Raw genomic sequence first — 25,758 nt, 5'->3', positions numbered from 1 at the left:
CTCACGGCCCGAGGGAGAGGCGGTTTGCGGCAATGCGCCTCCCTGATAATAAACGTACCTGGGGATCTCGGAGGTGAAAACTGTTGTCAGCTAAGGAATCCTGACCTACCCCGTGTGAACCACGATCAGCAGGCTGTCGAACTGCGCACAGCTCCGTAGTGCCACATGTCTGCAAGGAGTGATATGGGCGTTTGTGGTTACGTAAGACGCTATCTTTGTTGTATCCGGCTATTTAACTTTCAGTATCATTTGCTTGTTAATTCAGGTTTAATTGACTCAGTTCTGATTTGGGGGAAAGTAAAAAGTTTCAAGAAGTGAAATCTTGGTCATTTCTACACTTGGGGCTCATCTGGTAAACTCGGTTATTTTGGTTTATAATTTCCCCAAGGGGATTGTAACCAATACGAGAGCAATCCTGCGATCGTGCTGTGCCTGATTTTCTGCGGTACTTGGCTGTGGGTGAGGCTTCCAACTGGTGACATCAAGTCGAAATTCCTGTCAGTAAATTTTACCCTGAGGCTCTGTCGCCCTTTTGCAGTCCTTGAAAAATAAAAGCTCGAGAAACCTCAGCTCAGTATAATCCGCTTGTTGACAGCTGTGCTAAAGGGTTAAATGGATGTGATCTACAGACGTTAGTCAATTATTTATTTTTAATTTGTTTTTATGGGATGCGGGCATTTATTGCCCATCCCTAATTGCCCTTGAGGAGTGTGATGTGTTTGTTTTGCTAGTATCGATTCAGATTACCTGGTGTCCTGCTGCCATTTACCTCTTGACATTTGTTCACCTGAAAGACGGACACATCTTTTTATTCCCTATTCTTTCATGGGGTGTGGGCGTCGCTGGCTAGGCCAGCATGTGTTGCCCTTTACCGCTAATTAAGTACTTTTTGAAGTGCGGTCCCTGTTGTAATTGTGGAAATGGGTTTAAGAATACAGATGTCCTCTGAGTGCACTCATTACAAAGATTGATGATGTTTTTAAAAAGTACAACGTGTGTTGGGATGCTTTTGACGAGGTTGAAAGAACAGGCCTAGGATCATGAGGAAGAGTTTGAGTGCCTGCATTTCGGAGGACAAATGTGTGTTGTTCCCCCCACCGTGGCACTATCCTCTCTCTGTGACTGTAACCCCCTCCAGCCCTACAACCCTCCATGCAACTCTGTGGTCTTCCAATTCTAGCATCTTTAACACCTCCAATTTTAATCGCTCCCAGCTTTCAGCTGTCGAGGCCCTACAATCCGTCTGTAAATCTCTCCATCCCTCTACCTTTCTCTCCCCCTCGGAGTTTAATGCAACTTAACTTTCTTACCTGCACGGTCGTATCGCAAACCCCTTCCCACCTCTACTCCAATCGAACAGGGATAATCACTAAATAAAACTCCCCGATCAGAAGGCCCAGAAGGAGCACCTTTCACACCCGATTAGTGCTGCTTGTACAGCCGCCGGTAGCTTGATATATCAAGGCCCATCTCTGTAATCTCCTCTAGCCCTACGGCCCTGGGAGATATCTGTGTTCCTTTAATCCTGGCCTACAGTGAATCCACAGTTTTAATTTATTCACCATTGGTGGCTATGATTTCAGTTGCCTATAGGTCCAAAGCTCTGGAATACATAGAAACATAGAAACTAGGAGCAGGAGTAGGCCATTCGGCCCTTTGAGCCTGCTCCACCATTCAATAGGATCATGGCTGATCCTCCAACTCAACGCCATATTCCCGCTTTCTCTCCATTCCCCTTGATGTCCTTTAATATCCAAAAATGTATCTGTTTCTTTCTTGAATATACTCAGTGACCCAGCCTCCACAGCCTTCTGTGGTAGAGAATTCCACAGGTTGACCACCCTCTGAGTGAAGAAATTTTTCCTCATCTCAGTCCTAAATGACCTGCCCCATATCCTGAGACTGTAGCCCCTGGTTCTAGACTCCCCAACCAGGGGAAACATCCTCCCTGCATCCAGTCTGTCTAGCCCGGTTAGAATTTTATACGTTTCAATCAGATCCCCTCATTCTTCTAAACTCTGGTCAATACAGGCCCAGTCAAACCAATCTCTCCCCATACGACAGTCCTGCTATCCCCAGTATCAGCCTAGTGAACCTTCGCTGCACTCCCTCTATGGCAAGTATATCCTTTCCTAGGTAGGGAGACCAAAACTGCACGCAATACTCCAGATGTGGTCTCACCAAGGCCTTGTATAACTATAGTAAGGCATTCCTGCTTCTGAACTCAAATCCTCTTGCAATGAAGGTCAACATACCATTTGCCTTCCTAATTGCTTGCTGCACCTGCCTATTTACTTTCATTGACTGGTGTACAAAGACACCAGATCCCTTTGTACATCCACATTTCCCAATATATCACAATTTAATTAATACTCTGCCTTTCTGTTTTTTACACCGAAGCTTATAATTTCACATTTATCTATGTTATACTGCATCTGCGATGTGTTTGCCCACACACACAACTTGTCTAAATCGCCTCCTTGTCTAAATACCCTCCCTACACCTCTCTATCCGGCTTTCCTCCTTTGAAACACTTCTTAAAACCTACCTCTTTGATAAAGCTTTTGATCATCTGACCTCATGTCTTTCTATGTGGTTCAGTGTCATACTTTGGTTTATATTGCTCCTGTGAAGCACCGTGGGACTTTCATTACACTAAAGGCACTAATTAAATACAAGTTAGTGCGAAGGCTTTGTGGCGCAGCGGGTGGTGTCCCTGCCTCTGAGCTAGAAGCTTCAGGTTCAAATCCCACTCCAGGACTTGATCGCCAAGGAAGGTGTGCTCATAATGTGGCCAAACAGGTGCCTTCCAACATATGCCAATGACAAGTAGTGAGAACAGGATTGATTCCTGGTCAGCCATGTGATGGAAAGTAATTGGAGCTTCTACCATCACTATCCATATCTCCAGACCACAATGTAAGTGTGCACGTTGCCACAGCAACTTGGGCTCTTTGTGGGGGGCATTGGCCAGATAGCTGGTGTGGATCTGATTGGTGCCAACAGCATGGGGTTTGATCCCCATTCTGGTTGGGGTGGATCTGGGACCTGCCTCCTTGCCTTGTCTGTGGTGGAGATTGTGGCTTTGTGGGTTGGACCTGCCTTCAAACAGAGAACTGAAGAAGATAATTGTAGGACGTTGTTGTTGAGTTATTATTCATGCAAAATAATGTACATCAAGATAGAGTGGTGGAGGTGAAAGCTGCAAAAGTATTTATGATCTAATTGGACGCTGCAAGGGAGGAGATACCTGGATGGCTGTCTCCATCTGTTATTATCTTGTGAATTTTAGATGTAGTCGTGAAACTGTTTGCCACCCGAATGGCCTAATTTCTGCTCCTATGTCTTATGGTCTTATGGCCAGGTGCAATGAAGTACAGGTTCACCCTAATATTCATTCAATAAATAGGAAAGTACTGTTACATGGGAGGATCAGATATTTGACAGTCACCACAGCACAGAGTTAACAATTTTCCAATTTCTATATCCGCTGCCAATAGACCAGTGAGGTAATTGAACTAAATCCTCTTTCCAGAAAGAAAATATTTGTTAGAGGGAAAACATTTCTTTTGAGTTTTGAAAGGGATCTGGGCGATGGGAGAAGCGAGCTGGATATTTGTAGAGCAGAAGGGATGCCATTTTGGAGAATGAGCACAGTTCTGGATGAAGAAGCAACAGCTTTTAACACTGGGAAAGGCCCCAAGGTGGAAGAACGCCGAATTTAGAATCAGGGTTCATCCCAATGTTATGCTTTGTTAAATATTAAACGATTTGCAACATCAATCCTGGTGACCCCTGTGAGCGGGGCTGCCAACTGAGCAGTTTAGTTTCTATGAAGTCACCGGAAAATGAAACTCTGTTCCAAACCCATCCCATGCCCTGCTTCGATATTGGAGGGGAGCCCCTTTATTCCACCAGCTTGACAGGATTCAATCCCACCGCAGTTTTCCAGAGAACTTCAGCAAAAACACCTTCCAGTAATATCTATCTTGTTGCGTGAAGACAAATGGAATTGGGGGAATGTAAAGGTGTGTCCCAAAAAATGTACGCTTGCGTATGCACTTATCAATGTAAGTGGTGAGTGTGTTAGTGTGCGTGTTTCTCTAGTCTGCATCGAGTGTTGTCATAGTGATTCAACATTGTGTGACATCAATCAGCGGTTATCCTGTCTCATCCCTCGTTTCACACGCCTGCTCCCCTGAAAAACATTCATTTACAAAAGAAAGACAGACTTGGGCTGAATTTTTCGTGGGCCTTGGAATCCTGCCGCTGGGGCAAAAAGCAAGGGGTGTCCCTGCTCCCATGGGTTCGAGGACCCTGGGTGGCATTCTGCTAGGCGCTATCAATTAAGAGGCCGCTTCCGGGGCTGCCATGGTATTGAGGATGCCGGCCGACCCCAAGAGCAGCCGGCTCAGTCTAAGGGCTGGCCCCTCGGCAGCACCACCACCACCAGCAGTGGCCATTGCTGAGGCTGCATCGTAAAGGAGAGGATGTCTCAACAGTGAGGCACCCTCAAGAATTGGTGCGTTTGGTCGGGGAAAGTTGGGCCTAGGTGAGCAGGCCCAGGCAATGGGGTAGGTGGGTTGTCATGGCGCATTGGGGGTGCAGTTGCGGTGAGGGCAGCCATTGTTGCCGCGGGATCCTTTTGTGGATCATGAAGTGCCCATCAAGGAGGGCAGTCACCCTCACACTGTGCTCGGAGACCATGGCAGTCTCCCCACCTGGAGACGAGTCCTCCTGATACGGGCTAAATGCTAGCAGGGGCGGGAAGTGGCCTTTAATTAGCCACTCATATGGCTCAAGCTGCTGACCATTGCCACAGCATTGGAAAGATGCCTGCCCCCTCCCCTCCCAACACCTTTCCCCATGCCCTTCCACATGCAGCCTATCTCTAATGGGGCAATTCAGCCCTTGCATTCTTTACATCCACCTATGAGGGCAGGCTGGTATAATGCTTCATTTAAAAACCAGCAGGCCTCTGACAGAACAAAAACAGAATTACCTGGAAAAACTCAGCAGGTCTGGCAGCATCGGTGGAGAAGAAATCAGTTAACTGATTTCTTCTCCACCGATGCTGCCAGACCTGCTGAGTTTTTCCAGGTAATTCTGTTTTTGTTTTGGATTTCCAGCATCCGCAGTAGCTTTTAGCTTTTTGTTTTTAGGCCCCTGACAGTGCAGCTCTCTTTCAGCATGGCTCTGTGTGTTATCCTAGGTGTCATGCTCAAGTGTTTGGAGTGAGACTTAAACCAATAACCTTCTGACCTAGAGATAAGTGTGCTACCCACTGAGCCACAGCTGAAAACTAGCTGGTAGTGTGTACATTCTGCTATTTTTCTGCCTTTCTTCTCCATTTTCTAACACTTGCCCCTTCAATTCATGTTGACACGCTTCCTAATCTTACCTTTCCCTCTTATTCCTTCTTCCCCAATTTTTGGGGGCACTAGTCTCTGTTTTCTTTACCTACTCCATTTCATACTGGCACTTCCTTTTTACCTCCTTCTGCTTTTTCAAATTATTATGACACATGGCTGTGTAGTGATTGCACCAATTGTAACGTACCCCTGCGAGTCATTAAAGGGAGGTAGGTAATTAGTCATAGTTCATGAGGGACCATGTACCTCTCGCTATTAGGGAGGGACGATTTGTTATACAGCTGGAGGGACACCCACTCAACATTAAGCATGTGCCAGATGAGGAAACAGGTCCCAAGTCAATTGAACCCGCGCTGTTGGCGCTATTCTGAACCACACGCGAGCCAAGTAGCCAGCTGGGCTGACTGGCCCCCAATCATTTAATATTATTGCGTTCATTTAGGGTGTGATTTGAGTGTGTGTTTTTTTTTAATTCAAAAAAAAATATTGAAATATGTTAAATGAAGTATCTTAAATGAGAAAAAATTACCTGATTTTTCTTTCTCCGTGCAATTCTCTTTTCTTCCACTTTTGGAAGAGGACCGTGCTACCATCATTCCCCAGCTCAGAGGTCAGACTGGTGTTTTGCTTCTGGAGCTGTAATGAGCCACACTGAAGCTACATCCCAGTGGGGCAGTACTGTCTTCATAAAGTTATGGTGACAGACGTGAGGGATTATTAGCAGCTTGTTTACTGTTGCTCAAGTGTAGTGCAAGAGAGTTTAACTGTCAAAATGGGGATAAGTAAATATTTGGCATGTTAACGAGACTGGACAAATACTTTGGGAATTTAGCCTGAAAGTTTGGCAGAGGAAAAGCTCCTTTTAGCCAAAAGGCAACCAAATTGTTTTTTTCTCTGTCTGTTTCTCCGATTGTATCTGTGACTCTCTTTTCACCCTTGTTCTCTTGTTTTTCTTTCTGTTTCTCCACTATTTTTTTCTTTTCATCTCTTCTGCTTTCAAGTATCCGCTCTCCTCTCCCTCGTTCTTTTCCCTCACTCCCAGCCACCCTCCGCTCTTATGAAAACCAATCTTACAGTCCAGCTTCTTTCGATGAACGTCCCCTTTGTTACCAGGCACCTGCTTGTTGTAGAATCATAGAATGGTTGCAGCACTGGAGGCAGACATTCGGCCCATCGTGGATGTGCTGGCCCTCTGAAGGAGCAATTCACCCTGTGCCGCTCCCCTGTCTTTTCCCAGTAGCCCTGCAAATTTTTCCTTTTCAGATAATTATCCAATTCCCTTTTGAAAGCCTCAATTGACTCTGCCGCTACCATACTCTCAGGCAGCGCATTCCAGATCCTAACCACTCACTGGGTGGAAATGTTTTCCCTCATGTCCCTCTTTGGCCAATTACCTTAAATCTGTGCCCTCTGTGTTCTCAATCCTATCAAAGGAGGGCAGGCCTGGGATTTGTGTTTTCCTTCTTTCAGTGGCAACACCGCTGTATTACTGCCTCCTTCTGCAAGATGCTAAACCAGACAGGTTTAGGCCACAGCTGGAACTTTGTGTACAGTTCTGGTCACCATGTTGCAGGAAGGACATAATTTCTCTGGACAGAGTACAGGACAGATTTACAAGAATGTTGCCAGGGCTTGAAAATTGTAGCTATGAGGAAAGATTGGGTCGGCTAGGGTTGTTTTTCTTAGAACAGAGGAGGCTGAGGGGGCGACTTGAGTGAGGTGCACAAAATTATGAGGGGCCTGGATAGAGGAGACAGGAAAGACCTGTCTCCCCTAACGGAGAGGTCAATTATCAGGGGGCACTGATTTAAGGTGATCGGTAAAAGGGTTAGAGGGGATATTAGGTAAAACTTTTAGGGTGGTAGGTGTCTGGAATTTGCTGCCTCGATTGGTGGATGAGGCAGAAACCCTCAACTCCTTTAAAAGGTACCTGGAACTGCACCTGCAACCTGCAAGGCTACAGACCGGGTGCTGGAAAGTGGGATTAGGATGGGCAATTAGTTTTTTCAGCCACACAGACACAATGGGCTGAATGGTCTCTTTTTGTGCTGTAACTTTTCTATGGTTCTAGGTAAATCCCCTTTTGTTTCCAACGTTGTTTAATTATGAAAGCTCACATGGGTGGGCACTTGTGGCTGAAATGCCTGATTCTTGGTTCTTGAGGGTTAATGTGCCTATGTTTTGGAATCCGTTGGGAATCCGTGTTAGCGTAGGGTAATTAAACTAGCTTCCTATCTGCTTACCAGGTTATGTGACCCACAAAAAACGGAGCTCAGTAAATTGAGATGATGAGAGTGTTGTGCGGTAATTGGTGTGCATTGCGCAATATGCCATGTGTCCACCTTCCATTCAGTAATGGTCTTTCTCTTCAGGAAAATTGAAGCACATTCACCTTGTCAGCCTAATTCGCCCAATCACACTTGTATCTAAATCTGCTACCGTCTTTAATGTTTGCGTGGATTAATCTAGTAATTAGGTGCAGGATGGTTTCAACAGGTGTCATGGTGGATGTTCATTCTGGGGTATTCTCAGCAAGGATTGATTATGCTGGAGCAGGCGCAGTGTTCATCCATTTTTGATGGAACTCAATGGAAATGGTGTGCTGTAAGTTCAGGATTGCTTCCTGCCTGCAATGTCATTTCCTGCTAAAGTATTAAAATTTTCAAATATGAACATACAAACAAGGGCCATTCAGCCCCTAGAGCCTTCTCCGCCATTTAATAAGATCATGGCTGATCTGATAGGAACCTGAAATCTGCATCCCACCTACCCCCGATAACCTATCATCCTCTTGCTTACCAAGAAGCTATCTACCCCTGCCTTTAAGTATTCAGACTCTGCTTCCACCACCTTTTCAAGAAGAGAGTTCCAAAGACTCACGACCCGCTGAGTGAAAGAATTTCGCCTCATCTCTGTTTTAAATGGGCGACCCCTTAATTTTTAAACAGTGACCCCCTAGTTCCAGATTCTTCCACAAGAGGAAACATCCTCTCCACATCCACCCTGTCAAGACCCCTCAGGATCTTATAGGTTTCAATCAAGTCACCTCTTACTCTTCTAAACTCCAGCGGATTCAAGCGTAGTTTGTCCAGCCTTACCTCATAATACAACCCACCCATTCCAGGCATTAGTCTGATAAACCTTCTCTGAACTGCTTCCAATGCATTTACATCCTTCCTTAAATAAGGAGACCAAAACTGTACACAGTAGTATAACTGAAGAGTCCGAAGAAGAGTCTTACGGACTCGAAACATTAACTCTGTTTCTCCCTCCACGGATGCTGACAAACCTGCTGAGTTTTTCCAGCATTTTCTGTTTTTATTTCAGATTTCCAGCATCCGCAGTATTTTGCTTCTATTAAAGTTCTCACCCTGTGTTCAACTTTCTCCATGGCCTCGCCTCTCCCTACCTTTGTAATCTCCTCCAGCCCTACAACCCTCCAGGAAATCTGCACACCTCCAATTCCAGCCTCGAGCATCCCCGATTTTAATCACTCCACCACTGGCGGAGGTGTCTTCCGCTGTCTAGGGCCTCAGCTCTGGGATTCCCTCTGTAAAGCTCCCCGCCTCTGTACCTCGCAATCTTTTTTTAAAACTGGCCTCGTTGGCAAAGCTTTTGGTCACATGACCTAATATGGCTCCATGTGGCTCAGTGTCGAACTCAGTCTGATGATGCTCCTGTGAAATTCATTGGGATTTTTTTTTTAAACTGTGTTAAGAAGCCATATAAATGTGAGTTGGTGTTGTAGAAAGCTTTGTAAGAAGCTCTTTCAACACTTCCAGATAGCAGATGCTTTCCTGAGAGGGTAAATCAAAAGTTAGAAACTAGTTGAACTATTACAAAATAGTCCATGGCAGTATGTTGCAAAACTGTGAATTGTATAATTGAACGGAAGCATCACTATACCATGAAGCTGGAACTGTATCCAATATCTAGCTTTAATTCATCGTACCCTGGTGTTGAACATTATACCTTACAGCGTGAATTATTCCTGTGTCGGGCAGGCTTGGCAGGAGCGGGCATGGGCGGTCGTGGAGCTGACTGCTGCCCGCGATCGGCTCCGCACTGCCATTTTACGCAGGCGGACTCACCCAGTGTAATACGCGGGCGGTAGCGAGCGCTACCTGTGTGGGCGGGGAGGAAGAGGAAGAGGAAGAGTCGGGGCCATTGTGAAAGAGCACTTCAATCTTCCTGAGGCACGGAGCTGCCTCAGGGAGATTGAACCACTTCTGAAAATAATCAATAAAATCAATAAAAATTTAATGAAACGTCCTCTCACGTGACTTGTGTCACAAGAGACGGGACATGTTTTTATTTTTCAGGAAAGCTTTTTACTTAATTTATAAAAGCTTTAGGAAACCTCATCCCGCTCGTGGATGAGGTTTCCTAAAAAACGTAAAGGCCGCTTGGCTTTTTCGCCTGCCCGCCAACTGTGAGGTTGGACGGCCAGTGTTAACTTGGCATTAATTACTTTGTTAATAGCCTTAATAGGCCTATCAATTATTGGCGGGCACGCAGTTGACTCTGGCATGCGCCCGCCGAACAAAACAGCGCGATGACGTCGGGACGCACGCCTGACATCATTGCGTGTCATTTTATGCGCTGGCTTGTCGGGCCCGCCCCTGCATGCTGACTGAAAAATCCTGGCCTGTGTGTGTACATTTTAATACACCATCTATAGCATTGACCAGGCAACCCTTGGACAGAATATTTCCTCCTCTTAGACACAAACTGCTCCCACCCCCCCCACCCCAAATACGTTTGTTAGAACACACTGGATGCCAGCATAGATAAACGTATTGCTGAAAAAAAGAGACATTTTTTGTTGAAGCTTTTTGTCTTGCACTGGTCAGGACAATTCACAAGAAAATGCCAATGTCAGGAGTAATAGCAAATCCATATTGTAGACGTGATTCTGTGATTGGACAACATTTGCTAAATAATCCTCAGTGTGCTAAGAATTATGCTGACAACCAATTTAAGTTTGTCAGTCAAGCTCTCAGTGTGACATATTTGTGTGTACCGGAAGCTACATATATTAATACACAGGGCCCTGTTCTTTGCAGACAGAAAGAACATGTACACACTTTACACCTGTTTCAGCTAAACAAAATAAGTGACAGCCATTGGCTGGTTCATTCCCCGGGCCAATGTCTTGACTGATCAAAGTCAAGCTGTCTGGTTTAAATTTCAAACAATGCTTGGCAGTTGACTGTCAGCCTCCATCAACTAGTGCACTCTCCATGGCAACGCCTCTGCCAATCACTGTCCACTTGCCAACCAATCAGCACTCTCTTCTCATACAGTATAAATTTGTTGTTTTCCCTTACATTGCATTCTTGCGAATTGTCCTGATGAGTATGAGATGAAAATCTTCGACAAAAAAGTGTCTCTTTTTTTCAGCAGTACTCAAGTTCTGTACTACCAAACAAATATAAATAAGAGTGCTGGACACTTATTTGAATTTTACTTGACTGGCTACTAAATGGAGATTTGCAGATACCTAGACATGAGTTAAAATGTTGCAATGTAAATGGGATGTTCATGACCTTAACCTAGAACATAAACGATATCTGAAAGCTCACTACACATTGTCTACATAGACAAGTGATCTTTACATGGAGATGGGGAACAGGAACACAGAAAGGAGTCTCTCCCTCCTTCCATCTCTTAAAATGGAATTATGCAACAAGCTCCCAGGGAATAATTTTGAAGTTGTACTCTTGCTGAGAAGTGCAGATAACACATTTTTAAACCTTTGGTCTGAATGTCTGCCTCTTCACTCAAACCCTCAATTAGATTCTAGTCCTGAAATCATACTCCAGTGTTTACTGGTTATTAAACCCTGGGAGTTTTATCAGTTTGCTGTACCTTGTTTGTAAAGAAGGGGAGCTGACACCATCCTACCCCTGGTCCTCAAAGAAGAAGTGTTCGGGTGCCAGACCTACTCCAACTCTGACTTGCCTCACATTTCACTATTAATCAGTTTTGAGGTGCTGAAATTGTGCATAGGGAGTTGGGCCCTAGATGCTTCTTCATAGCAGCTCTGTTCATCACAGAATTTAGCACTTTTTAAAAATAAAATCCCTCCGATATTCTCTTCCCTTAAAAATGGTGAGTGGATCATTGATCCATTCGTGACAGCAGCCCTGATAAACTGCCCATGTTACTGACCCTTATGCGGAAGCCTGGAAAATGAGTCCCAGCAGGCTTTTAAACCATGCGGATGTTGAAGTTTTGTTCTATCCTTGTCTGAACCAACATCACATTTGCACCAGCCTACCAACAGGGCTGATTATTTCAGTCATCAAGAGCAGGAACCATGGCTGGTGATTCTAGCCCCTCAGTGAGACCAGGGCACAACCCAGTGGTAGAATCTGGAACCCTCTTTGCCTGCTTGATTCACAAGCTGTGCAATGCTGTGCATATACCATGAACCGGAAGGGAGCTTTCACATAGGAACAGGAGTCGGCTGTCACAGAATTTGCAGTGCAGAAGGAGGCCATTCGGCCCATCTAGTGCACTGGCTCTCTGAAAGAGCATTCTACCTAGTCCCACTCCCCTGCCTTAACCCCATAACCTTGCACACTCTTTCTTTTCAGTTAGCAATCCAATTCCCTTTTAAATGCCTCGATTGAGCCTGGCATTTGAAGATACCTTCACTGATCTTGACCCAGACGTGTGGGGTCATTGAACTTTTGGCGACACTGCATTCAGGTCCTTGGGTCCAGACCCCTGCATTGATCACCATGACCGTCTGGCCAACTGCCACTGCAAAGTTTGGCTGGTTGGGCTTCTCAGCCCTATTGAGGGTAGATTGTCTCCCGACCGCGATTTCACGCTGGCTAGCCAATTAACGGCCAGCCAGTGTGAAGCGAGCGCTGAAATGCCCAGCGCTGCCGGGGTGGGGGCGGGAGGAGGGCGAGCGCTGACACGCTGAATGAAAGTTCCCTGTAGGCAGAGAGCTGCCTCAGGAAGCTGAAGGAATGAAAACCAATAAATGATGAACTTCATATCCAGAAGAAAACGTCCACGCATCAGAATCAGTCACCTGAACATATACATGATGAAAATTCTGCACGTACATTTTTATTTAAAAAAAAAATTTAATAACCTCTTGGATGAGGTTTCATCAAAATTGCAAAGTCCGACTGGCAGATTCGCCCGTCCGCCAACCGTAAGGTTGGATGGACCACGAAAAATCGGGGACAACTGCAACAGCTTTAATTGTCTTTTTAATTGTTGGCAGGCACGCTTCCAACATTCACGCGTGCCCGCCAACCGAAATATCGCGCAAGCGCAGAATGACGTCGGGACACTCGCCCGACGCCATTTCAGGCGATTTTGCGGCCGATTGGGTTGGGCGCATGCCACCTAAAATTTCTGCCCACTGTTTCAGTAGAAGTGGTCATTTTCAGTGCTCGGTTAGCTCTGAGAACATGAATACCTACGGTGCTCATTTTATCTGTCTCTTGTTTTTGCAAACAAGACTACACTATGAGGCATAAAGCTCATGTCATTAGAAAACTTATTACTATGGATGAGCAATGCTGTAAGAAATCCACTAGATGGAATTACAAATGCGAGTCATATCCTATAGAGATCGAGGGCAGAATTCTCGCCTTGGTGGTCGGGTGCGCGCCCAACCCGCTTGAGCATGAAATGACGCGCGTTGACGTCGGGCGAGCGTCCCGACATCAACGCGCAGTCGCTCGATAGCTCGGGCGCGCGTGGGAATCGGCAGCACGCCCGCCGACAATTAAAAGGCCTGTTAAGGCTATTAAAGTATCAATGGGGTTAAATTTTTCGCTGCCCGTTCAGCCTTACGGTTGGCGGGCAGGCGAAAAGGCCAAGAAGCCTTTGCATTTTTTTGGAAACCTCATCCACGGGAGGAATGAAGTTTCCAACATCAAATAGAAATAAAATAAAATTTTTAAAATTTCACTTATAACATGTCAGAGCCACATGAAGGGACATGTTTTAAGGACAATTTTCAAATCTTTATTAATTTTTAAAAAACTCTTTATCTCCCTGAGGCAGCTCTGTGCCTCAGGGAAATTCTCAAGCGCACACTCACGCGTGTGCATGAAGTTCGCACTCACTCCGTCTGCCCTCCTCCCCACCGCTGCACAGGCAGAAGGGAGGAAGGGATAAACCAGGGAACTACAGGCCAGTCAGCCTAACCTCAGTGGTGGGGAAACTATTGGAAGCAATTCTGAGGGACAGAATTAATCTACACTTGGAGAGGCAGGGATTAATCATGGACAGTCAGCGTGGTTTTGTTAAGGGGAGGTCATGTCTGACCAATTTGACTGAATTTTTCAAAGAGGTGACGAGGTGTGTAGATGAGGGCAATGCATTTGACGTAGTCTACTTGGACTTCAGCAAGGCTTTTGATAAGGTCCCGCATGGGAGACTGATAACGAAGGTAAGAGCCCATGGGATCCAAGGCAATTTGGCAAATTGGATCCAGAATTGGCTGAGTGGCAGGAAGCAGAGGGTGATGGTCGAGGGGTGTTTTTGTGACTGGATGCCTGTTCCAGTGGGGTTCCACAGGGATCAGTGTTGAGTCACTTGGTGTTTGTGGTATATATAACAGATTTAAACTTGAACGTAGGAAGGTTGATCAGTAAGTTCACGGATGACACAAAAATTGGTGGGGTGGTAAACAGTGAGGAGGATAGCCTTAGATTACAGGAGGATATAGACGGGCTGGTCAGATGGGCTGATCAGTGGCAAATGGAATTTAATCCAGATAAGTGTGAGGTGATGTACTTGGGCAGGATAAACACGGGAATACACGATGAATGGTAGGACCCTAGGGAGTATCGAGGATCAGGGGGACCTTGGTGTGCATATCCACCAGTCCCTCAAGGTAACGGGACAGGTAGATAAGGTGGTTAAGAAGGCATATGGATACTTACCTTTATTAGACGAGGCATAGAATATAAGAGCAGGGAGGTTATGCTGGAACTGTATAAAATGCTGGTTAGATCACAGCTAGAGTATTGTGTGCAGTTCTGGAATCTGCATTGTAGGAAGGATGTGATTGCACTAGAGAGAGTGCAGAGGAGATTTACCAGGATGTTGTCTGGGCTGGAGAATTTTAGGTGTGAGGAGAGATTGGATAGACTGGGGTTATTTTCCTTGGAGCAGAGGAGATTGAGGGGGGATGATTGAGGTGTATAAAATTATGAGGGGCATAGATGGGGCAGACAGGAAGGAACTTTTCCCCTTGGTGGAGGGATCAATAACCAGGGGGCATAGATTTAAGGTAGAGGGGATGTGAGAAAGTATTTTTTCACCCAGAGGGTGGTGGGAATCTGGAACCCACTGCCTGAAAGGATTGTAGAGGCAGAAACCCTCATAACATTTAAGAAGTATTTGGATGTGCACTTGCGATGCCATGTCATCCAAGGCTATGGGCCTAGTGCTGGACAATGGGATTAGAATAGTTAGGTACTTGTTTGACCGGTGCAGACCCAATGGGCCGAATGGCCTTTATGACTCTGTGACTAATCGATTTTAGTAAATTGTGTACGTGGGCTTTCAAATCCTTCCATACGTTGCTACAGCTTGCCTCACTCACTTAACCCGTGATAAATTCCTGCTTCCATCCAGACAATTTGCGCACATAATGGGGCTTCTTGATTTTATTGGACAGTAAATCATATGTGCATCATGATGTTCTATCCTACGAGGTAGTGAGATCTTTGTCGAACGCTGTCGGATGTTTGTGTTGCAGACTAGTACAAGACTCTGAGGAAATGTTGGCTCTTATGGGGCTCATTGACTAGGATGGGTGAAAGATTGACACGGAGGCCTGAAGCTTCCTGGGGGAGAGTGCAGGAATCCATTGTTTATAGCTGGGAGGACGGAGGATAATTTCAATGTGTTGTTCATTGACTGTGTGTGAGCATGTCATGTGACATATAATTCTAGGCATTAAAAAGAATGCTGGGTTCAGTAATAGTTCATAGTTAGTGAACCGTGAGCTCACAGATCTGATATTTCAACACCCAAGCAGATAGTTCATTTAAAACAACGGCGCATGAGTCAGCATGAGGTCCCCTTATAGTAATGCAGATTTTGCAACTAAGCCAATATACACTTAAACAGGAATCGTTCTACTTTAAGGCAACTTTTGAACCCGTTCACATCCGGGGGCAACGAACTCTGGAAACTTGATTTTTCATCTTGCTTTATTGGTTGGTTACAAAGTTCATGCTGTGAAAGATGAATGCTTCAACTACAGCGTGAACTCTGCAACTTTGATTTCTTACAGAGAGCGACATTCAAAAAGCGAATTTATTAGAAGAACACCATCCAGGCACAATCTGTGATATAATCATGGTGGCATTGCTCATTTTAGAAAAGAAAGTCCTTATATAGCCTTTTGCAACGGGCAGGGTTTTGGGATTGACTGTGGATAGCCGACATAGAATCGATGGGCTGAATGGCCTCCTTCTATGCCATATATATGACTCTATAACCTCAGGATGTCCCAATTGGCGGCCACTGAAGTACTTTAGAAGTGCAGCTCCTTTTGTGGGCAGCAGAGCAAGATCCCACTAACAGTAATGTGATGATAGCCAGATAATCTGTTTTAATGATGCTAATTGAGGGATAAATATTGGCCAGGATAACGGGGAGAACTCCCTTGTTCTCTTTGACATAATGCTATGGGATCTTTTATGCACTCCAGACAGAGCAGACTGGGCCTCAGTTTAACATCACATCTGAAAGATCTGGAGTGTTGGCCTAGAATTCTTTGCTCAGGTCTCTGGAATGGGACATGATCAATTAGAATACCTAAGCTGGTTGTCCACTACAATGTGACTGGACAGTTTTGTTTAAGTTAGTTATAGAATCTCTGATTCTTCTCAAAACTAACTTTTTTTCAATACTTGCCATGATCCTTCATTTATATATAAAAAGACAAATTCTCTTCCATACTAGTGTCTGAAGGCTCCCTCTCTAACCTAGGCCGCTGAGGCCAATGGCAGCACTCCCTAAAGCCGTACCAGCTGGGATTGGATAACTCGGGAGTGACTGAGGATTGAACCTAGGACCTTTCTGGTCTGCAAAGCTCAGTGCTGCAAAAACTGGTCCCTGCTCCAAACTCCATTTCCTGGCTACTGACACTAGCCAGCTCCCTGGCAACTGTCTGAGACTAAATCAGACCATTCGCATGTTTGACCCCGAGATAAGTTGCTGACCATATCCGTACCACTGCTAAGGCTACCTACGTCCACATCTGTAATATCACCCAATTTTGCTCCTGCCTCAGCTCATCTGCTACTGAAACCCTCATTCATAACTTTGTTACCTCTAGACTTGAGTATTTCAGTGCACTCCTGGCTGGCTTCCCCAATTCTACCCTCCATAAACGTGAGGTCATTTAAAAATACCTGTGTCCTTGCACCTAGTCCTGCTCACCCACCACCACTGTGACCTACATTGCCTCCTGGTCAAGTTACACCTTGATTTTAAAAATCTCATGTTTTCAAAATCCTTTAATGGTCCTGTCCATTCCTATCTCTGTAATTTCCTCCAGCCCCACAACCCTCCAACATACCCGTACAAATCTCATTCTGGCCTCTTGAGCATCCCCGATTTTAATTGGCGACTGTGCCTTCAGCTGCCTATAGGCCCTAAGCTCTTGAGCCCTAAATCTCCCCACCTCTCTACCTCTCTTTCTTCCTTTAAGACGCTCCTTAACATCTACCTCTTTCACCAAGATTTTAGCCATCAACCCTCACATCTCCTTTTATGGCTCGGTGCCAATTTTCGCTTTATGATGTTCCTTAGGGGAAGTATCTTGGGGTGTTTTATTTGTTAATGGCACTATATAAATATAAGTCACTGTTGTGTATTTGACTTTGAGCCACGAGCATGTGGACGGCTTGTGCTTGTTGTGTTATTCTGGAATATATTTGCAGATCTATGTAAATACCAAGCACCAAAATAGTGTTGATCCTGGCAAGCTGTTGGTGAACGTAAACAGCCCCTCCACAGAAGTGACAGGGATGGGAGTCAGTAACTTATACCGAATTAAAGACTGCGTGGCACTTACGTAACTCTTTCTCTTTCCATTTTACGTCATTAATGTTATAAACGTTATTTGCCTATCCATCATACCTTCAAGTCAAGTCTAGGGGCAGGATTTTTCAGATGGCGGGCAGGCTCGGCGGGAGTGGGCGGGAGTGGGCGGGGCTGGGCACCGAGCTGATCGACGCCCACGGTCGGCTCCGCGCCGCCATTTTACGCGGGTGGAGCCAATCAAGGCCTGCTCAGCGTCATACGCGGCCGGTAGCGCTCAGCCGCCCGCTCGGCGCTACCTACGCGGGCAGGGGGAGGAGGGAGAGTCGGGGACAGCGCTCTTTCGCGCATGCGCGCGGAGGAGCGCTTCAATCTCCCTGGGGCATGAATCGATAATAAAATGACTAAATAAAACGTGTAAAAATTTATTTAAACACGCCCCCCCCCATGTGACTCTGTCACATGAGTTGGGGCATGTTTTTAAATGTTATGAAAATGTTTTTATTTATTTAATAAACGCTTTAGGAAACCTCATCCTGTTCGTGGATGAGGCTTCCTAAGAAATGCAAAGGCCGCTTGGCCTTTTTTGCCTGCCCGCCAACCTTAAGGTTGGACGGGCAATGATTCCAATAACCTTAATTAGATCCTTAATGGCCTTAATAGGCTGTTCGCATATCGGCGGGCGCGCAGCTGACTCTGGCACGCACCCGCCGAACGAAACATCGTTACTGAGCACGATGACATCGAGATGCACGCTCGACATCATCGCGCATCATTCTATGTGTCGGCGTGTCGGGAAAATTCTGCCCTTGGTGTCTCAGTGACATTACCCTTAGGAGATCACACTTGAGACTGCTGGATCGTACGCACATGTCTTTCAACTGATGGGCTCAAACTTAGGCAAATCACAGCTGAACACACAGTCTGTGTGCCAGTTAATCACGTCGCTGAAGTTTCAATGAGAAAATACCTGAACAATGGTGAAAGTGTACTGCCCCGGAGCAGAGGAAGATCCAGGGCTATAGATCAGAGCAGGACAGTGGGTTAGCACGGACACAATGGACCGAGTGGCTTCTTTATCTGCTGTCGAATTCTTACGAGTAACCCATTTGTGGAACCTTCTAGTGAAAGAATGGAAAGGGTCAACCAGTCAAGTCACTCAAAATATTCTTTGAAAATTATTTATTTTGCCTCCTACTCTCCCAGCAAGTTAAGATGAAACATAGTAATAAATATGTAAGAGGTTTTAAAAAATACATTCTAATTTGCTCAAAAATTGCCCAAATCCTGTTGAAATGTAACCATTATATTTTGCACTAACCTCTGTCAGGGCCTAGGGTTCAAGATGGTGACTCCCAAGATGCAATGCTATGTTTTGCCCTCTTCCCCCTTCCTTGCCCTGGCCACCAGTGCCACGTTCTTGGCTCTTTCTAACCTACCTCACCACACTCTGACTTTGCTTTTTTAGTGCCTGTTGAGACCGCTCCACGATGGGTTCCTGCTTTTTTACCACCCTCCCTCTCTTGTACCTATTACTGTTCCCTTTATGACCTTTGCTGGCTTGAATCATTGCTGAATGAACCTGTGGTTGCTGACTGTGTGTGTGTGTGTGTGTGTGTGTGTGTGCGCGCGCGTGCGCAGGACTTGTGCTTTGTTTTGTTTATTCAAAACCCATTCTGAACAAATTTGATTATGTGGCTGGCCTATCGGGAGAAGATGAGCAGTACCGTTGCCCAGGATCAGATCTATGAATAAAAAAAAATGAAGTCAAAAATCTAGATTTCAAATTTTTCTTTTAATTATTTTCATAAGCAATCAAATGAAAATGTCTGTTTTGTACCAGGATTGATTCTTTTTATCCAACTTATTAAACCAGCCAATTCCACTTCATACTCCAAAGAAGTGGGACCGCGTAAACACTTAAAAAAAAACCTCAAATCGTGAGGCAAACACTATTTACTGAGGAATGGTCAACAATACTGAGGTGCTGTCTTTGTTACAAATGTCTTCCTGAATGCTTACATTGCAGAGGTCGCAACAGCTTCCACACTCCTACAAACAGCTTCCACGAGCTGACCTCTGACACGCTGTAAGCAACATCACATGAGACCAGCCTGTCTTCCCACCTTCTCCCAGATGAGCAGTGTTATCCCCTTTCCTCAGCAGTTTGATACACGCTTCCTGCTATCTATTTATGATCTATTTATGCTTTCCCTTCCCCTTTTCCAGAACATGAGAGAGTGTTGGGAGAAACCAACCAAGACATCGCCAGTTTTCGGCCGCATTGACAGATTTAATGGAGAGCTGGACGATACCAAGCTGACGTCCATCATTGTGTCTGTAATCGGAAATTCCACAGTGGGTCATCTTGGAACAGCAGATGGAAGAATTTTACAGGTAAAAGATGCTTTGCCTGTATGAGTGAGACTCTATATCGGTTACATACTTCTGATCAGGAGCTGCATTCTTTATCTGAAAGGGTGCATTGGCCCTTTTGCCTCAATTCACTTTTCATTCTTGATGGCAGAGCCCGCTTATTAGCGTAACTTGCTTTGCAGTCAAATCAGACATTCGATGTCATGGGGAGCTGTCTAGCCGGGCTGCCAGAGCTTAGGAAATCTGAACTTGAACACATTGTGCAACAGGCATCGTGTGTTTGCCAGAGCAGGGTGGGGCTAACTGGTTCCCTTCCCCTGAAGAACATTAACTGTGCCAGTTCTGGCTCGGTCACAGCACACTCTTCTCCGATTCCGAAGTTTCAAATCTCACTCCAGGGACTAGGGGCAGGTTTTTGAGTTTTGGGGCGGGATCCTGGGATCAAATGGGCATCCCAGCCGCGCAGTGTGTGGGAAACAGCCCGTCAGTGATTTTCCCCGAATCGGCCTCTTAGTGGCCAGAGGGCAGGCTCGATGTTCAATGAAGGAGAGTGGGCGGGTCCTGGAAACTGGAGGGCCAAGAGGAGTCCCTCCGGCACAGAAGGAGCTGCAGCCTGCCTTTTCAAGTAAGAGAGAGAGAGAGAGAAAGAAAGAGGCACCTCCATCTTGAAGCACTGCCCACCCCCCACCCCCCCGTCGAACTTTTTAAGCTTTGAAATTAAAAAATGGAATCAGCAGCTGGAGATGGCCTGTGGCTGCAGCTTTGGCTAAGCAGGGAGGGAGGGTCTTGAAGCCTGCCTGGAGCACTGCTACCCCATCCCGGCCTCCCAGGCCTACACCAGGAGGCTGCCTCAGGTAGCTGGCCTAGCCAATGGTGGGGGGGAGGGGGGTGCAAGTTGACTGGGAAATTCTCATTGGCTTTTTACACAAGAATACAAGAAATATGAGCAGGTGTAGGTCATTGGGCCGCTCGAGCCTGCTCTGCCATTCGATTAGATCATGGCTGATCTGGTTGTGGTTTCAATTCCACTTCCCCGCCTGCCCCCCCATAACCCTTGACTCCCTTGTCAATCAAAAATCTGTCTAACTCAGCCTTGAATATAGTCAATGACCCAGCCTCCAGTGGCCTCTGGGGAAGAGAATTCCACAGGCCCACAACCCTCTGAGAGATAGAATTTCTCCTCATCTCAGTCTTAATTGGGAGATCCCTAATTTTTAAACTGTGTCCCCTAATTCTAGACTCCCCCTCAAGGGGAAACATCCTCTCAGCATCCACCCTGTCAAACTCCTCAGCTCTGAAGAAGAGTCATACGGACTCGAAACGTTAACTCTGTCTTTCTCTTCACAGATGCTGTCAGACCTGCTGGGTTTTTCCAGCAGTTTTTGTTTTTGTTTCAGCTTTCCAGCATCCGCAGTATTTTGCCTTTTTCCTCAGAATCTTATATGTTTCAATAACACCACTTCTCATACTTCTAAACTCCAATGGGATAGGCCCAACCTGCTCAACCTTTCCTCATAAGCTAAACCCTTCATCCAGGAATCAGTTGAGTGGACCTTCACTCAATTGCTTCGAATACCATTACATCCTTTCTTAAGGAGGGAGACCAAAACTGTCCACAGTACTCCCGACGCAGTCTCACTAAGGCCCTGTAAGAGCTGTACAATAGGCCTTAAGTGGCAAGTTAATCCCCTTAATTGGCTACATGTGGCATCTGGGCCCTGCAGACTCCCTTTCCACCTCCAGGAAAATGGTTTGGGGTGGGACAGTGCCAGCCAACAGATTTTCGTGCTCACCATCCTCACCCTCATCTGGCAGTGAAAACCATGCCCTTGATTACAAAATCTACACTGACCCTTCAGTGCAGTACTGAGGAAATGCTGCACTGTCCAAGGTGCCATCTTTTTGATGAGGTGTTTAAATTAAGGCCCCCTTCGCCGGACGTAACAGATCCCTTGGCACTGTTTTGAGAAAACGTAGGGCAACTAGGGATGGGCAATAAATGCTGGCCTAGCCAGCGAAGCCCACATCCCGTGAATGAATAAAAAAAAAATCTTCCCTGCAGTCCTGGTCAAAATTTATCCCTCACCTAATAAAAAAACAGCTTATCCAATGATTTTCACATTTCTGTTTGTGGGAGTTTGCTGTGGGCAAATTGGCTGCTGAGTTTCTTGCGTTACAACAGTGAGTGCACTTCAAATGTATCTCATTGGATGTAAAGCATCCTAAGACTCCCTGAAGCCATGAAAGGTGCTATATAAATGAAAAAAAAGTATTTCTTTGTTAAGCCAGCTTCCAGCAATCTAGCAGTTTCATGGCCATTTTTTATCCAGGGTCAGCTGGTCAGGTTTATTGAATTTAATGTTATAATTTGCTCTCATGGGGTCCAAACTCATGATCTGTAGGTTGCTACTCCAGTCCCATAATGATGTCTGCGCTTGCTCAGCCAAGTGCATCATGTGGATGGCGGCTGTACACCCAAAGACCTTCTGTGCGGTGAACTGATAAGATAATGGAAAGTTTTGACATTGCAAAGCGATGGTGGTTTTGTGGACATACCTGAGCTAAAATGTGTGAAGTGGTTAGCAGTGTTTACTCTCAGCGTGGGAGTTTGCTGAGTGAACTTCAAGCAGAACAATAACAATCGTTCACTCTTTGGGATTACGTTGTTCCAAACACAGGAAGCGCTGCTACGTTTCTGATTCTTTTCCAAGTCTGCAGTTATATAAAGGCCAACAGACTTATTTGGGACAGTTTTTTGTGTCTCTGCTTTTTTAAATTAAATTCTTTATTAAATGAAGCCCCCATTCAATATCCTATTGGAGCTCTTGTGAATTTTCGATGACCCTTGCCTAGGATTCTGGAACCATGTGTACTTTGTAAGGGCGTTTGCTGCTCGCAATTGCAGTTGCCTCACAAGCTGTTGGAAGTTGTTTTGTGGGGTTTGTTGGTCGCTTTGCCTTCCCTGTAAATGTCCAAGTTGCTCTTGATTCTGTTCATGTTAAATCTGTATGTGTTAATGATTCTCCTGTCTTTGCGGCAAGATGATGGTGGTCAACTCAGTGTTAAATATCGCCTGGTGTGGCTCAGGAGCCCCACTCTGGCATTGCTCTCTCTGCCAGGTTTTCTGCAGAGGAAGACATTGGGCTGAATTCACTGGCCTCTGTTTTCTCTGGACCTGCTCCTCAGCCAGCTTTTCGTTTCTGCCCGACCCTTCCAATGCCCTTCAAAACAGTCGGTCTCCAGAGGACATGACCGTCAGCGACTGTCTCCCAGTTGTCAGTGTCAATATCCGCCATCTTCATATCTCCCTTGCAGGTATCTTTGTAGTGGAGGTATGGATGCCCTGAAGGTTGTGACCCAGTGGCCAGTTCACCGCACGGAAGGTCCTTGGGCTAAATGGCCGTCATCCATGTGATGAACGTGGCTGAGCAAGCGCAGACATCGTGGGCTTAGCAATGAGCGTGTGCTGATGGAATTGGCACACTTCAGGACCTCCGAGTTGGTGACCTTGTCCTGCTAAGAGATGCCAAGGATATAGCGTGTGAGACAGCGAAGGTGGAAACTGTTCAGCCTTTTCTCCTGCCTGACATATGTTGTCCAGGTGTCACCACTGTGGAGGAGCACACTGAGGATGCAGGCTTGATAGATTCACAGTTTGGTGTTATCAGTCAGGTTGCTTTTGTTCACACTCTCTTACCCAGCTCTCTTAGATTCTCCTGTCAGGTCAACATTATCCTTCCTACTGCAGTAAAGGCAAGGTGTCCTTTAAATTGCATTTTCTGCAGCCCCACTTCCTATACATCTTATATAAATTAATACTCGTCCCCTGTATAATTTTTTAAAAAAAAGTTAGGAGAATTCAAAAAGCGGTGGAGCAATTGGAATGGGTGGGGTGGGGGAAGGGGGATTGGGAAGAAAGTAGTGGTGAAATTGGAGCACAGGGTTCCCAGGTAGGTCACACAGGTGGCTGTTGGAACAATGCTGAATGGGATGTGGGCTCTTTAAGTCATGTGTGACCTTTCTAGATATCCAAATCATCCCCATGTCATTGTGCTATAACTGGAGATGTAGGTTGGCGTTGTAATCTCTTTGCAAATCAGAACTGAAAACAATTAAAGCAACACTGCAGTCAAAAACTTTCTCTTCGGTCTGAGGGAATATATCTATACCTGGGAGCCATATTGTGGTTAAAAAATGAAGAAGGAAATTGACTGATCACTGCAGATACCAAACCTTTTTCTAATTTCATCGATTAGTGGTTGAAATAAATATTTATTCAATGAAGACAAGGCAGGTGGTGGCAGTACATGAGGGAGCATGGGGATATGATTATATAGTGATTTATCAGCAACATTGCCAACAGATTTTGTTATCTTTAAGTAAGGTTTGGCCTTGCCAACAGTAACGTTGTCCGTTTGGGCCCAAGCATAGGGATTTGGCCATCTGTTTGTAATGACGAGGACAAGTAATCTGCCCTTTAGAAAGTGAACTACAGGAGTTTGTGGAATAGTAGAAAATGGCCTGACTGGAAAACTGCTGATAAATGTGTTAGGTACTGCATTAGTTACAACTCCACCAGAAACCACTGGCCTCATTTTAACTTGGTCCAATTTTGGACTAGTGAGCTAGGAATTCACCTAGTGCTCCAGAAATGTGTTTTTTTTTTTTGCCTCTGGGTTCAATGGTGTTTGATTTAAATGCCGCTGGGCAACTTGGGTGGGTTGGGGGGAATTCTTTAGCAGGGAGGCCAGAGGAGCACTCAAACTTCTAGACTGTTATCATACAGATAATCCACAGGTTTACTCCAATTAATTGTTTTGACTATTTTCCCTGGTATTGATGTATTGATGTTGGGTGTGCATTCGATCTGCCTTGTCACCGTTTTTGAAAGTCAATGCCTGAGAGAGAGGAGATTACTTTTTGGCTGCAGGCAGTGCACTAAATGGGAGGTAAAGCTGTTGTCTTCTTTATACACCAGCATCCAACTTCACTCTATACTTTGGGAAATTCGGCTGTACTTTCTTCTGAGGCAGTCCCTTGGGATTGAGGACGAATTGCTCCCAGTTTCTGAGGTGGCTGATAAGTCCAATGTGCGACCTGCAGGCTCTGCCACATGCAGGGCAGGTGGTACTTGAAGGGTTGGGTAGATGGGTTGTTTGGAGGTTTGTGCCCTCTCTCCGACATCTCGACTTCGCCTCTGCGTCTTCCCGACGGAAGCCTTTCAATGGGTTCGGCCCCTTCCCGGGTGAGGCTTCCTCATTCTGGCCAGTCGCAAGCCAGGACCTCCCATGAGTCGGCGGGGATGTTGGACCTCTTCTGGGACGCTTGGAGGACTCCTCCTGGGAGTATCCTGCCACGACCGAGCTCTGAATGGAGCAGTTGCTTTGGGAGGCTGGTGTCAGGCACACGGATGACATGTCCCGCCCAGCGGAGCTGGTTTTTGAGTGATTAGAGCCTCAACGCTGGGCATGTTAGCTTGGGAGGTGCTGTTGAACCACCTTTCTTGCCACTGGATTTTAAGATAAGCACGCTAATGAGTGCCCTGTTGGAAAACAGCTGCCAGTATGCTGCTGAACTGGCTACTCTGCCTTACGGCCGGTATCAATAATTCATTGTCGGCGACTGGCTGGAGAAAGATAATTGAAGAGAGATTGAACTGGTTCACCTGGTTTTACGAGCTGATGACGGGGACCCGCAGAGGGAAAACGAGCGAAGAAACTGAAAGAAAACGAAGGAGAGTTTGCTGGCTGCTGTCACAGCAGAAGTGAAAATCAATCATGGGAATAATAATTACAAGCTGGAGGTTAGTTCAAGGGAAGCTAAGGTGAAAAGGAATGAGACAATGGCAGGAAACCAGCAATTGGCCAGCTGGCCCCCAGAAGGAGAATATTATTTAAGCATTTGAAGGGCGACTAGTGTAGCTTCATGTGTGGCACAATAGCAGAACTTGCCTCTCTAGGGTTGGCCC

The 25,758-nt window shown here is 45.8% G+C and overlaps 1 protein-coding gene across 1 annotated transcript in view; it reads left to right on the top strand.

Moving 5' to 3' along the window:
• Nucleotides 1–25,758, top strand: part of mst1rb (macrophage stimulating 1 receptor b) — a 131,462-nt gene that overhangs the window by 27,423 nt on the left and 78,281 nt on the right. The window contains exon 3 of the mRNA XM_078543199.1: nt 19,644–19,811. Coding sequence (XP_078399325.1) covers nt 19,644–19,811 — 168 coding nt within the window. The remainder of the gene's footprint in view (nt 1–19,643; nt 19,812–25,758) is intronic.

The sequence above is a fragment of the Cetorhinus maximus genome, chromosome 6 (assembly GCF_964194155.1).
Source record: "Cetorhinus maximus chromosome 6, sCetMax3.hap1.1, whole genome shotgun sequence".
NCBI classification, from domain to species: domain Eukaryota; kingdom Metazoa; phylum Chordata; class Chondrichthyes; order Lamniformes; family Cetorhinidae; genus Cetorhinus; species Cetorhinus maximus.
The sequence above is the reverse complement of the archived record's forward strand: the minus strand, read 5'-3'. Positions and strand labels throughout refer to the sequence as shown.